The following is a 15,150-nucleotide window of genomic DNA, read 5'->3' as shown; positions in this document are numbered from 1 at the left end:
TGCGATTGATGCACTTTGTGTTTCGGATTACAAGATTGTTTTCCAAGTTTAGGGAGTTGAGACTTTGGGGAAGCATTTTTATGCTTGAGTACAGATTTTGCGCATGATTTGCTCATGGTTTTAAGCATGTTTATGGCATGTATGGTTATTATGGTTAGATAGCCAAATATTGCCAAAACTCTGTCAGATTTTTCTTGCGAGTTTATTTGTTTATGCACATGGTTTGCAATCGTGTTTTGATTGCATATGGCACTCAGTGGTTGCTTTGACATAGTGTGTTGGCATACTTGCATTGTGAGAGTGTTTTCTCACTGGATTATGTCATTTGACATATATGTGGTAATCTCTTAAGGAGGGAGATTATTGATGATAGTTTCATCAGTTATCACATAGTGCTCTTGGATTAGAGCGGGTTTTTTTGGCATCATTTGAGCGGTTTTGCTCATTCTGTTTCGTTACATTGATCACCATATTTGTTGATACTCCTCTTAAATAGCTTATGCCAGTTTTTGTTATATTTTGACAGTACTTGGTGTATGAGTTAGCCAGGCTTTGGCTATTATCAGCTGATCAATTTGTGCTTGATCTTGTCACAGGTTATCGCCATGGATTTTGCATGTACATCATTGTCAGGGTTTGTGCTTTTCTATACAAAGTTTGATGGTTCAAACTTTGAGCATTGGAAAGTAGGTATGCATGATGCATTGACTCAATTGGGCCAAGTGTTACCATTACAGGGCATGGATGCTAGGCCAGAGTCTATGATTGACAATGAGTGGGAGGACTTGGATGAGCTTGCATGTTCGACGATCATGGTACACTTTGGTGAGTCTGTCTATCACATTGGTTTAGATGCATGTACATCTAGAGATTTATGGCAAAGATTGTGCAATGCTTTTGGCACAAATGAGTCTAGAGAGATACCTATAGTCAAAGGACAATCTTGCAAACATAGAGATATTGTGTGTTGGCATTGTGGTCATACAGGGAATGTACGTAGGCGTTGTTTTTGATGGATGAGAAAGCGCAAGAGACAGCACAAGAGGGATGCTATCACTTTGGATGATGTGGCAACAGACGTAGCATATGTGGCTACGCATGACGGAGATGTTGAATTTGCTTCCATGTTTATTCTTGACTTTCTTATGTCAGTTTTTGACGACACATTACCTTCGCATTGGATACTAGATGTGAGTGCTACATTTCACGTCACACCGAGTCGTGAGTGGTTTAGCACATATGCTAGTGGTATGCTTGGACGTGTGTGTCTAGCTGATGGTTCGGTACATGCATTGTTGGTGCACGAGATGTTAGACTATTGTTTCCGAGTGGTGCATCGTACGTGTTGCGAGATGTACGCCAAAAGAGAATTTGAATCTATTCTATCAAGTGTTGGGCTACATGGGGGTGTAGTAGAGTTGTCAAAGGATAAAAAGGCATCTGTAAGTACACAGGATCACCCTAATAAAATATGTATGGGTGGTAGTAAAGCTAATCATTTTCTTTCAGACTATTCTGACTCCCAAAGTCCCAATGAGTTTCAAAAGTGTGTGTGACATTACCACCTAGAGAGGTAATGAAGCAACCCTAGGAATTAAGCATGCTCATGTATGGTAGTCTGTACATGATATTTTTGTTTTCTTGAAAAGACAAAGCTAACCTCTGCTGAGATATCCACCTTAAAGTTTGTAGTCAATAGTTTCACAGCGCAAATGGTGGATGCCCGGGGGGAGACGCATATAACACATTACATAGTGGGTTGAACACTTTATCTTTGCAGTAAAAAAAATCAATGTTTGAACTAAAGTTTTACTATTTTTTGAGCACATTCTTTTTTCTCATAGCTCATTTGGAGTAGCCAAGGAATGGAGCACTCACACTCAAGCAAAAGCAGTGTATTTTAAAAATACACGACATGGAGGTGGGAGGAAAAAGAGCAATGCCCTACACAAAATGTTCAATTGATTCTACGTAGTTTTAGCAAGGAGACTGAGGAAGAAGACTAGAGTGCAAAGAAGTTTGAAACATAGAATAGAGAAAGTGGTTAGCCTGAGGCGAGCACAATCATATCATGCTTCGAGTGCAAAAGATCGATTCCGATGATGGCTGGAGACAAGGCGAAAAAATAGCAGGCGTTGGTGGGTGGAAAACCAATAAATTTTTGACACTAACCACTTCTATTTTAAACGTGCACTATAATGCCATGTGATTTGTTGACGCCCCAATCAATGGTTTCGTGGATCAAATTTTGGAGTTTTTTTAATTTTTATTAGTATTATTGAGTCTTCAAGTTTTTTTAAAAAATATAGTACTATATAATTCAAAACTCACAACTTGAAGTTCATTTCTTGTTTGCACATTCTAGAAGATCCACTCAGCACAAATGTCCACACACTCATATCTTGCACCACATGGACGATTCACATGAGTAGACTGGCACTATGCACATCAATACCACCACAGCCACTCACACCACAAAAAATCTGTAGGCAAAACCCCATGCAAAATCTACAGCTTCAAGTCCACATCCCCAACCACAAGTGGATAACCCAGCGTCCCAACCCGCTCCAGACGCCGAACAGCCTTCCAACCATTAAATCCAAATGATTTAATCACCATGCGACATATTTTTGGTGATCTCGGACCATTAAACCATGCCAATCGCACACCTCTGCCAGATCCCCCACCAATTTCATCTCTACACAGAGCCATGCAAGAAATGTAACAAAAGAAGAATACCGAGGTCCGCTTCAAAATTCAGAGCCCTCGCATGCTGTCACAACAAATGGTGCTTAGGCCACTGTGAAAACCACGCCACAAAGATTTGCACCACGAGTCAAACAAAGAGTAATCAAGGTAATACCAGGCGACCCGGTTTCTAAAGCACGAGAGGCCAAAAGGAGAAAAAGAATGCAGGGAGATGGAAAAGAAAGAGGTAGCTGAGAAGGAAGCACAAAGAGTGAAAAAAGAACAAAGAAGATAGAGAGAGCAAGAGGATTGGCAAAGAGATGAGGCCCAGAAAGATCATTTGGATGGTGCATGCACAGCGTGTAGCATTGAAAAATATCACAATTGCTTTATGGTGTTTTCTGTATGGTGCATGCTAAGCGTGTAGCATTGAAAAATACGGATTTAGCTTTAGCAATCAACTTACAAAATGAATGATACCTTCATCAAAATTATTTATCCCATGTACTCTCTCTTGATGAGATTTGTAATCTTTTCATATAATATCAAATGTCAAATTTCTACCATTCCATGCAATTGTTCAACTTGATTTTGTACATTGTTTTTTATAAGTATTTGAGTTGTTGGGTATGTTAAATTTAATCTGACCACCATGGCACACGGCTCGTTCGGTGGTGTCGACATGCACAGAACCTTGAACATGCAGCCACCCGTTGATCGAGGGACACATCTCGATGATTGTTTTACAAAACCGAGAGACGGGGGAGCGTACAGGGTCAACCGGACCACCAATGAGCATGGTGACGCCCGACGGGGTTGGACGGGGAAAGAGAAGCCCCTGTGCACCACAGTGTGCAGGGAGCAAATCTGTCCCGACCCCGTTGGGCATTGTCGTACTCATTGGTGGTCCGGTTGACCCCGTACACCCCCTCCCCCCGTCTTTCGATTTTGCAAAAAATCACCGAGATGTGCCCCTCGGCCGATGGGTGGCTGCATGTTCAAGGTTCTGTGCATGTGTTGCAGAAATGGAATTTATTGGAAAAAAATTAAAATAAAAAACAAGTACCGAATGTTGATAGAAATAGTTGACAAAAACAATTATTCAGTATTGATTTGGATATTACATCATGGTTGATTAGTTTTACTACGCATTACATCTATGGGTATGGGGAGAATGGATGACTTCACGCCAAGGGATCTTAAAATTTCCTCTAGGTTTGTCAACACTTGACCTAGGATCAAAGCGCAGTGGAAGAAGACTAAGCTTGGGTACTTGCCTGTAAAGGCATACTGTCATAAAATCTAATATCTAACCAACCCAAATGATTTTCTCATATTAAATTGATCACTTAATGTGGGAGAATAAATGGGAACAAGTGTTAAGATATAGATATGTGCTTATAGATCTATCTCAACACGGGGCCAATAGTAAAGGGGCCCAAATGGGAGATGGTCTATCAAGAGCAAGGCTAACCAATGGAGCATAAGACCTTAGGGTTAGCTTCATTGAAGACCTCCAATAATGTGTGTAAAAGTCCTTTGACCTTAGGTAAGCTAGGGCTGAGATTGAGGTGGGAACCCGGCCCAAGCTCGAGGTGCTTGTCGTGCTTGAGGTGCTTGTCCTGCTTGAGGTTCTTGTCATGCTTGAGGTGCTTGATTAATATTCTTGAGGTGCTTGACTGGCTCCATGCTTAAGGTGCTTGACTTGGTGCATGATTAAGGTGCTTGAGGTGCCTTGAGAAGATTGCCTGAGATGCTTGTGGGAACACCCCCTACTTCAAGTGCTTAGTCATGCTTGATGACTAAGGGGCTTGCTCATCCAAAGTCAAAAATATCCCTACAAGGAGGGGGGCGAGCCTACAAGGGGGGGGGGGGGATGAGAGAGAACACACACACACACACACACACACACACACACACACACACACACACACACAAGGGAAGCCCTAGATTGAAGAGGCAGCAAGGACACTTGTCAAGTTCCTTCCCATGTTGCCCTCATGGTGTGCCTGAAGCCTATTGGTTGGCCACCCAAGGGGTCCAATGATAATTTAGGATATTTAATTAATTGATTTTGCATTTATCAAGTCCTCTCTCTCAAAGGGGAAAGGGGGACACTTGTCCCAAGGCTACCCATGTTGCTTGTAATGGCTCCTGCTTGTGATTGGCTAGGCCTGGAGGGGTCCAATGAGCTTCAAGCATGAGCTACAAGGGGGGGTCGACCCAAGCAAGCTAGGGGGGTGCTTAGGGGGTATACTCACCCACACACACTCACAAACACTCTCATTGTGTACTATGCAAAGTGCAAGAGCTCCCTCTCCTTCTCCAAGCAAGTAGAGGTTGAGAGCCTACACCAACACTCTTGGCTATGGAGTGCAAATCCATCCAAGAGCCATGCTTCAATGCTTGAGCTTGCCATCTATTTCTTCTTCATTACTATGCTATTATGTATGCTAGCACAAGAGTTATGATAAGTGAGGAACTAGCTCTTTCTCGTATGAAATGTTTCTTCTTCCTCTTCCCTACCCTCATTCCTTGCTAGCTCTCTCCACCTTCGAAGGTGTTTGAGGTCTTGGGACTAAGGCTTGGTATAGTTAAAGCTTTCTTCAAGTTTAGGTTATGCTATGATGGCGATGCATGAAGCTTTCCATCTTCATTGCTTCACCTAGGTCACAAGGAACACAAAGAATGTATTGTAACAAGTCTCTCTTTATGGGAGAAATCATAATACAAATGCCTATTGGAGGGGGGACCGGCTCCACATAAATCCGGTCCTCAACTGTTGTCATGTTCTCTAAATTCTCTCTCTTGCAAAAGTATTGTCCATGCCAAGTTAACTAATTGCTATAATTATGTTGCTATCTTCAATTATGTCTATCCGCTATGCTCACAAAATCATTTCTTGAAAGTACTCTCATTAAATTCCGCTACTCTCAAATTGAATAGGCAAATTCCATTACACATACAATGCTACCTCTCAATCTACCAATATACATTTGTGAGCATTTAGGTTGAGGGAATATTCATCGAGTATGGTACTTAATGCTTTCCACTTTAGCAGCTCCGTAGAACCATTCTTGGAGAACTCTGTGTAAGCAAGTCTAGGAATCGATGGCCCCAGGTGGCTCAGGTAGTGCCAAAGCAAGCTATCCCTACGCATGGGCACGTTGCGTGAACCTCCAGTACGCATTACGAACTTATCAACATGGTATGCCGTCTGCAAAGCATTTTAAATGACTTTAACACTTGTAGTAAGTAATAATAGACAATGTACCAGGTTAAGATTTGTTTACCTCAGTTTCCTCATCCTTCTCTTCAAGATTTTTCTTTGTAAGATCGATGCTAGATTGATCATATCTACTAATCGTGACCAGTGGTTTGTTAGATGAAAAGCACTTTCGGGTATGCTTTCGTAGAATGAGGCACATGATTTGATTTGCACAAGTGTACTTGCTACTGTTTGCACCAACTTCTATTCGTTTTCATTGGGGAGGAAAGCGAGGCTTGCTAGGAGACCTTGGTCTTCAAAGTCAATTTGAAAATTCACTTTCTCTTCCTTTCCATTGGGATCCTTCATGCTCGCATAGATAGAAAGCACTGCAAGTGACTCATCTTCTCTAAGTCCTAATGTTTTGGCAATGTCGTGAAGGAACAGAAAGTGACAATCATCCACCACCACTACATGCAAAGTGATAATTTGGAGGTCTGGGACTTTCTCCAACACCTCATCTTCCTCTATCATCCGATCTTCCTCCTCAGCAGAGCTGGGATCTTGCAAGAGGATGAGTGTCATAGATGTTCAGTCTGCTCATCAATCTCTTAGATAACTTCATTTGATTCCTCCACAATGGTCATAGGTGGTCTTTGGTTGACCTTTCCCTTTGATTTTCCCTTATCCATGCCCTCAAGCACAAGTAATACCAGAACCATGTCCCAAGAAATGAATTGGGTGCCTATGCACCCCATGCCCAAATCTATGAGATCATCTTCATTCTCTGTCATCTAGTCCCATTCTGTGAGACCTTTAATAAAACTCAACAAGCGAAAGCAAAAGTTTTTGTCGGACGTATAGAGATGCTTGAGAAAATCCAATGGCAACCACGTCGTGTCGGATCCCTCACATATTATGGCATATTCTTCCATGTACTGCGCCATGTAGTCAACAAAGCTTTCATATGTCTCTGCATGAAGGTTGGTAGTGGCTTGCATGTCAATTGTCCCCTTGAACACACTGAGTAGTTCATGTGCTCAATCTACAAGTCTTACATTTTCTAATTGTGTGAGAAGTTCATTAGTAGACGTTGCCATGGGTTTGTTCGCGAAGAGAGCTTAGAGCTAGAGTTTTGTGAATGTGAGAAATGAAGTTTAAAACCTAGAAAGTCACTTATATACCCAAAGTCACTTTTAAAAAAGCAATTAAAACTAATGTCAAAATAACTTAAAACTATAATTTTAAACAAAATCATGCGACAAATCATTGAAAGACACCAACATTGAAAACATTTGTGCTCCATATCAAAGAAATTGCACGTTTCAATTGAAAACTTGAAACAAGTTGATAAACAAGTATGCGGAGAAACGAGATTCAAAACAATGTATGTATTTATGGGAGCAAAATCCTTGTCAGTTACAAGCTTTTACAAAAATACATCACGGAAACGGAACGTTCTCACACATATTGCTTGGGCAAGGTATATTTGAGATTAAGATACTCTCGAAGGTGATTGAGGTGCTAGTCATTATTCAATGTAATGTGGTGCACTGCATCATTGTGGAGGCATATTTGTAGGTCAACTAATTCTCTAGCAGCAACATTAGAGTCTCGTGCCTCCCATTCTCCCATCGTCAGCTTCCATCTTTTATAGGGAAAGACCATCAACAAGCTTTGCTTCGCAATATGGTATCTGAACACCACATTGTTCAGCAACTACAGAGCACTTGATTCTATCTCCCTGGTGGTTGACCACCTTAGTCTCCCATCCAGCTACAAGGAATCCGTTGATCGCACTACCCCCTTTGCAAGTCCACATTGTTGGTGTCCTATGAACACTGTTAAGTCAAAATATAAACACAAACACATGAAGAGACATAAACCATGTTACCGTGGCTTTGTGGGAACCATAGGTGCACTTCATTGCTGCTTGTACATCTGCCTGAATTCTCCTTTTGGTTGCTGCAATCAAGGTACTGTCTGGCTTAGGCCATTCCAAACTCTCCAAGGTTGGCGAGTGAACCGGAGAAAGATTACCATACCCATTTCGCCTAGGTGCGACATAAATATTATTTAAAAATGTCACGTGAGGCAAGCTTAGAGGATGGACAGCCATCATAGAGAAACTTGCCAAGATCAGTGTGGATGGCCTCAAAATTTCCTGTGAAGGACTCTATTGGCTCCCACTCTACAAAATGGGATGGAAAAACATTTGCAAACATAAACAAGCAATGGAAATCTTACAGTCATCAAAAGCAACATACAAGGAAAAAATACTAAATAGACGACCAAAAAACTTGAAAGAGGAGTAGCATTAAAGTTTGTAGGAAACCTCGATGGAGCCACTACTGTCTCTAGCTTCAGTTGTGAAGCAACATACACATGTTGCACCTTCGCAAGCCTCTTGCCATCTTGTGTTTTATTGAACTCCATGATTCTTCCCTTTCAATGGTGTGCTCGAGAAGCCATGTGTATCCTTGAGACCTTGTGTGCACCTCTTGAGTTGGGCTTCATTGTCACCCACATCTTTCGTTTGAATTCCATTGTCACCCAATATCCATCTTCGTCTTGTACATTGCTGCATGAAATGGAGTTAATGACACTCCTAGGTTGTCGAGTACCTAATGATGCCATGGGGAATAGTGGCACAACCTGCAGACAAACACTTATGATTAGACATTGCACATCCATGTTCTCAGTTGTATAAAGAGCAAGATTCTTGATGGTACACAATGGTGAAGGATGCCACTTATTGCTATACTGCTCCACCTGCTTGTTGGCTCAATGGGGAGGTTAATGTTGTAAAGCTTGAGAGGGAAGTAGATCCTCTCTAGAGAGCTTAATGGAGAAGGAGCAGGAAACCTGTTGAGGAAAGAAAGAGGGATGATCTAGCAAAAGGATATGTTGCACATGTTTAGTGAGGCCCATGGAGAAATGGAGAACTTCAGTTTGAGGAGAATGCAGCCCTCACGAATGCAGTGAGCTTAAAGAGGGAAAGGAGGTTCAAACTTCTGCTATGGAGCTTTTGGGAGGGAAAACTGAAAGGAAGGAAAGAGAAGCAACTTGCAAGGTGAAGTGAAGAGAAGTGAGAGATGGTACAGTAGAGATAGAGGGAGGGAATGATCAACACGTTTTTGGAGGGACACCTTTTTAGTAGAGAGGGGGGGAGAAACTGTCAGCCAACTAGAGAGAGAAAGGATTGGTTTTTACTCAACTATTCAGAGAAAAGTTTAGCTTTTTGAATTTATAAGAGGTTTTCTCCTTATAAAGTACAAGTTTGACCACTTACTTTTAGGCTCTGCCATACCCACCATTTCAGTCTACATGGCATCCACCCATTTGCCCCTTCCATAATCTCCTTTTTAATCCCATGGCAAATAAAGAGGTCCCTTTAGATCCCATTCCCTTCCTTATCTGTGTGTGTGTGTGTGTGTGTGTGGTACATTTGTATATTCAATCACACATTCCTCCTCCTCCTCCCTCTCTCTCTCTCTCTCTCTCTCTCTCTCTCTCTCTCTCTCTCTCTCTCTCTCTCTCAAGCAGTCTCTATCTCTGAGTGAAAGCAGAGGTGAGAAGGAGAAGAATAAGAAGCAGAAAAGGTTTAATGTAGTAGGAGTAATCCGAAGGGATCTCAAAAATCTATCGAAGGAGAAAAAGACAATTTGTATCAAATGTTTGTAAGAATAAGTAAAAAGATGGAATTCAATTATAATGCACGATAACAAAAAGGAAAGATACGCACATTAACCTTCTCCCCCCCCCCCCCCCCAAAGCCGGAGTGGGAAAAATTGGATGTTAGGCCATCTTGGAATACTAGTATTAGAATAACCATTATAGTGTCTTTTGCTGCTGAATCCAAAGCTGAGCCTTCTCTGCCTATAACACGCATGGAAGGCAAATCATAATTAGCAAAATATTCCTTGGCCCCATATACTAACATAGCATATGTGATACCGTCATCCTCGCTCTTCACATCCTCTCATGATTGGGGTAGAACTCAATAAGGTGCCAAGGAAACTACATCAAATGCATGATCAAGTCTCATGTTCTTTGACTAATACAAATGATCATGTGCGCATCTATTGTATAGTGGACCTCATGTCATGGTTGGTCTTCATTACATGGCTCTATGGCCTCTAAAGCATCAAGCAACATGGACTCTACAAGGCCGTTGCTACCATCCTCAAAACAAGCATCATCGTCAACAAAATCATCATCCACTATGTCATCCTAATCCTCAATCTAACCACCCATAGTTGTGTCATGCATATAGTCTATGTACTCCAACACACACTAGCAACTAGGAATCAGCAGGCCCCCAATCATTTCCACGTTGGCCACAAAGGCATCCTACAACCCAGGTTCTATGTGGCCTCCAATATATTTGTCCTCGCGAAACACCTCGTCCTCCTTTGGGAGCATTGTCAAACTTTTCATTTGAATCATCCTCAAGGAAAGAGTGTGTACAAAGTTGTCACATTCCTCATCATATGCATCTCAATCACGATTCTCTTGCTCATGGAATAATACAAGTGGCTCGCAACTCATGCATGTCTCCAACTCATCGCAACACGCGTTAACTTGCAATCTCAAGTCATCAAAAGCTCATTGCCTCTTTGAATTCCTTGTTCGCATGCGAGCGCCAATATGATGTCCAAAGCCCTCGCAAAATGATCCAAAATCACCTTGCACCACCATAGCCTGCAACACAAGCCAAAAGTGCCCTGCAAGTGGTTGAAAAAACATGAAAGGGAGGGATGATCTATATCCCTAAAAGAGAGCTGAAAAATTGATGTATACTCATGAGCACACTCCCAACATGCAATCTCAAAATAGCCCCACAAACGAGCTCCAAACATCTCGAAACAATGTCGAAGCTTTATGTGACGTGTGTCCTTCGAAAGCCTCTTGATGGATCATACATGTGCTTCCAAAGAATGGCATCTTCACAGGCTTGTAGTTGATATTTTCTTGTTGAAAATTTTTCCTTCACATACTAGTGTAGATTGCAGTTGAAGCCCCTTCTAGGCTAAAGAAAAAAAGCTTCTCATTGTCGCTGAAAAACGTTATGAGGAAGAAACTTGCATTTGCCATTGTCAAGCCATAGAGGTCATGGCTGATGTACATACATGTGAATGCCCATATAAGGGCTTGCAAGACATTGTTTTGATGCATGAAGGCTTAGCCCTAGCCATTTGAGAGCCTACATGTGATTTGTAGTTAGAGTTTGCTTGTGTGTGAAAGAGCACCAAAGTTATCATACATGTCCACAACACAGCACATCATATTGCAAAAGCCTGTCTCAAAATCTTGTTGTGGATTTGCTTTCCCTTGTAAATGGTTCCACTCAGATCACACATTTTCAAGATGCACATGTAAGTCATTGCATCTAGAGGGAATTCCCCCTCGGGTAACGAAAGTGTTAAAAAAAATTAATTAAAAAATTTTATCTATGTTTCGCCATTGTAAAAAAAATGAATTTATAGGTGACAAAACCTACAAAATTTAGTGGATTTTTAGTGTATTTTTATGCAAAGCCATAGAAAGACTCTAGTGTTTCCCATTTGAAGGTATACTTGGAAAAATATTTATTTCAAGCCTGTTCTACTATCACATGGCCAAAGTGCCTACTGCACATGCCACACCCCCAAGAGAGGACAAAAGTTTGAAGCAATAAAAAAAGCTCATAATTCATGAGCCAAATTTCAAATTTCAAAACTATTTTGCCAAAGGAACGTGTCTAGTTGAAACAATCGGCAAAAGCTTTTGGACACATAGAGGACGAAAGTTTGAAACAATCAAGAAGCTTGTGGGAACATGAGCCACGAGTATTTTGTCGGAGTATTTTGCCTAATCAGAAAAGCTTTTGGGCACGTGAATCGTGATTCTATTGCATTTCACAGTGGGGAAGAGAAAAAAATCTCTTTGACTTCTTGCCATGTGGCACTTTAAATGGCCTCATTTGGAAACGAATGGATGGCCTCGATTGGAAAGGAGACGTGATCTGCAAGGGGAGTACAAGGAAGCGTGTGTACTGTAGGACCCAAATATATAGCCTATTCTCCTTCCGAATACAGAAGGGCCGAATACTCTGCAAGCAAATAGAAGAAAAAACAAGTAGCAATAATTCTGGCCTGCTTGCTGGCTGTTTGCGCCTATAGCTTTCTCGAGTCTCGACGCTGCAATGGCAGCTAGCTGTCATGAGCAGCCCGGCCAGCAGCAGGCGGAGTTAATCAGCAGCAGCAATCTTGGCTCCATTAAACCGTCGCCCCACGCCTTGCTGCTGCCCTACCCAGCGCAGGGCCACATCAACCCATTCATGCAAGTAGGCCAGCGCTTGGTTGCCCAAGGCGTGCGAGTTACCCTTGCCACCGTCGACCACCTTTACGCCAAGATTGTGCGCAGCTCCCAGCAACAACTCAGCAGCTCTGGCACCCACACCGCCCATAATCATTTCCAGCTTCTGGGCATCAAGGACGGCCTCCCACCTGACTTCGACCGTGACACCTGGACCGAATTCCTGCAGAACTCCATCGATTACGGCCTTCTTGAGAGCGCCCTGGAGCTGGTTGAATCGCTCGCCTCCCAGGGCCACCCCATTACCTGCATAGTCAGCGATTTCTTCTTGCGATGGGCTTCTTCCTTGGCGGAGCAAGCGGCAGTGCCGGAGTTCATCTTATGGCCTCAATGTGCTTCTGTTTTCTCCATCTACTTACATGTCGATGCCATTATCGCCTCCGGCTACGACCCCTTCGAGGCAAATGGTAAGGACACTCTGCAGCCTCTCTGATCCCTATCCTCCAGCTATTTTTTTCCGCTATACATACACACACACACACACACACACACACACACACACACATGGGCAAGCTCTCGTTGTTAAGCATTATTTGTTAATGTGGATATTGTTCTTTTTTGTATTGCAGTACCGGCAACAGCCTCAAGGGAGACTCCCATGACGCTTATCACTTGCGTACCTGGGTTGCCAATGGGCATACACCCTGGAGATCTGCCTCTGGAGTATCGCTTCTTCGGAAAGGCAGGCGTGGACTGGATCAGGGGGGTGCTGAGCGATCGTTTCAAGTGCATGGGAAAGGCAATGGGAGTGATTGGCAACTCCTTTGAAGCATTGGAGCCAGAGGTGTTAGGAGCCCTGACCCTCGAGTTCCAGAAAGGCATCCCGCATCCAAACTATGGAAACTGCTGGCCCAAGTCCATTCGACTGGTGGGGCCTCTGCTGCCCATGACCGAGGGGAAGGTGGGCGGGGTTGGCGGCGATGCGGTGTCCGGGGCATCGAGCTTTTGGGCGGAGGAGGTTGATGAGTGCAGGGAGTGGCTCGACTTGCAGCCTTCCGCCTCCGTCATCCTTGTGGCTTTTGGGAGCATATCGACCATGAATGTGGAGCAAGTGCAGGAGCTGGCGTTGGGACTCGCCGGAAGCGGCGAGAGATGTTTGTGGGTCATCCGTGAGAATGCCATTAAGGGAGGCTCAGAAGCTGAAAGTAGTGTACAGCTTGAGGAGGTGCTTCCAAAGGGCTTTCTAGAGAAACGGAAGCAGGGGGTGTGCAAGGTGGTTCGCTGGGCCCCGCAGGCCATGGTGCTATCCCACCCCGCCGTGGGCGGCTTCTTTTCACACTGCGGGTGGAATTCCACGCTGGAGAGTCTGTGCAGTGGCGTGCCATTGCTGGGCTGGCCCTGGTTCATGGACCAAGTCACCAATTGTTGGCTGGCGTCGCAGGTGTGGAAGGTGGGGCTGACGCTGGAGCGCGACCAGAACAACCAGGCCAGCAGGGCGCAGGTGGAGCGGGGAGTGAGGCAACTCATGAGCGGAGCCTTGGCAAGCTCCCTGCGAGCGAGAGCGAGGCAGCTCAGCGATCTGGCTCATCAAGCCTTGCTCCTAAACCACAATTTCCTCTCTTTTGTGGATGACATCCGCAACCTCCCTCTAGTCTAACGAAGTCCCAGTTCTCATACCTTTTACATCTTTTGGCTAGTTCAATATTTTGATATTGTCACTGAATGCCCCATTTTCCAAACCTTTTTCCTCTTTTGGTGTGTGTGGGGTTTCGAAAGGAATCATGGGAATTTGGGAAGGCCATGGAACCACAATTTTTTGATTGATTTTTATGGTCGTGGAATTTCTACACCAATGAAGTCACCTATGCTATGTCTCATTTTACTTTTGATTGATCCCTATTGAATGTTCTCAATAGAGTAAGTGCATGTTTGATGATCTCTCTCTCTCTCTCTCTCTCTCTCTCTCTCTCACACACACACACACACACACACACACACACACACACCGTTGAAAAAACAGCTAATCATACACAAGAAGATTTAGATTGTTTTCTCATGTAGGAAAACAGTCTTTTTCAATGTTTTGCATACAATGCATAACACCATGAGCTTCTACTCGAGAGGCACTGCATACCTAGCTAGGTACGATTGGGGGCAGGGGACACCCCCCCCCCCCCCCCCCCCCCCAAAACCACGGCACTGGCGGTCCTCTACCCCCAGTTGTACCTAGCCAGGTATGTGGTGCCTCCCTCACAGAAGCTTCAAATTTTGACCTAATAACCGAGAGAATTTCAAGTTTTCCCTTATTTTCTTCGGTTAGTCAAAATGTATTTTTCTAGCATTGCATGTGTACATACATGAGTCCTTGTATTTCGATATTATAACTTGCTACTCGTCCTCAACGCATTATTGCTCACCACTGGCGTCAGCACCTAGCAATGTTTTTGCCTACAATATCAAGTTTAGCAATGTTTTTGCCTACAATATCAAAACTTGACGAAGTTGCTCAAACATTTCAATCCAATGAAACTACACCCACTCATTCCACAGTTTTTTTGCCTAACGTATCATAGAGTTCCCATTTTCCAAACATTTTTCCTCTTGGTGTGTGTGGGGTTCCAAAAGGAATCATGGAACTTGGGGAGAACATAATGATATTAATTTTTTTTTTAATAGCAAAACTCACAATTGTGAGTGAATTATAATGAACAACTCAAAAAATTACAAGGTCTTCTCATGCTCATGTCAAGCCATGCCAACATCCAGGGACCATAATTACATCGGCTATCACCCCTACCAACCCGCCCTCTAATCCTCGATACACAAGGTCCATAATCCTGTCATTCTTAGATCTTTTATTTACCGATGGCAAGATTTGCCCCCATCCTAGGCATTCCATCTGTTGACATAATGTTTTTCTTTTAATACATACCATCTATGCTATGTGGCATTGG

At 43.3% G+C, this 15,150-nt stretch overlaps 1 protein-coding gene across 1 annotated transcript; it reads left to right on the top strand.

The window, feature by feature from the left end:
- The first annotated feature begins 11,956 nt into the window (after window positions 1–11,956).
- On the top strand, window positions 11,957–14,078 carry LOC147449503 (UDP-glycosyltransferase 85A7-like). The gene is made up of 2 exons (XM_086521938.1): window positions 11,957–12,663; window positions 12,826–14,078. The coding sequence occupies exons 1-2, from the start codon at window positions 12,084–12,086 to the stop codon at window positions 13,851–13,853; spliced, it is 1,608 nt and encodes a 535-aa protein (XP_086378064.1). The 5' UTR covers window positions 11,957–12,083; the 3' UTR covers window positions 13,854–14,078.
- Window positions 14,079–15,150: the final 1,072 nt, after the last annotated feature.

This window comes from Adiantum capillus-veneris, chromosome 10, assembly GCF_014529385.1.
Source record: "Adiantum capillus-veneris isolate H3 chromosome 10, ASM1452938v2, whole genome shotgun sequence".
NCBI classification, from domain to species: Eukaryota; Viridiplantae; Streptophyta; class Polypodiopsida; order Polypodiales; family Pteridaceae; genus Adiantum; species Adiantum capillus-veneris.
This window is presented reverse-complemented; position numbering and strand designations above follow the sequence as displayed.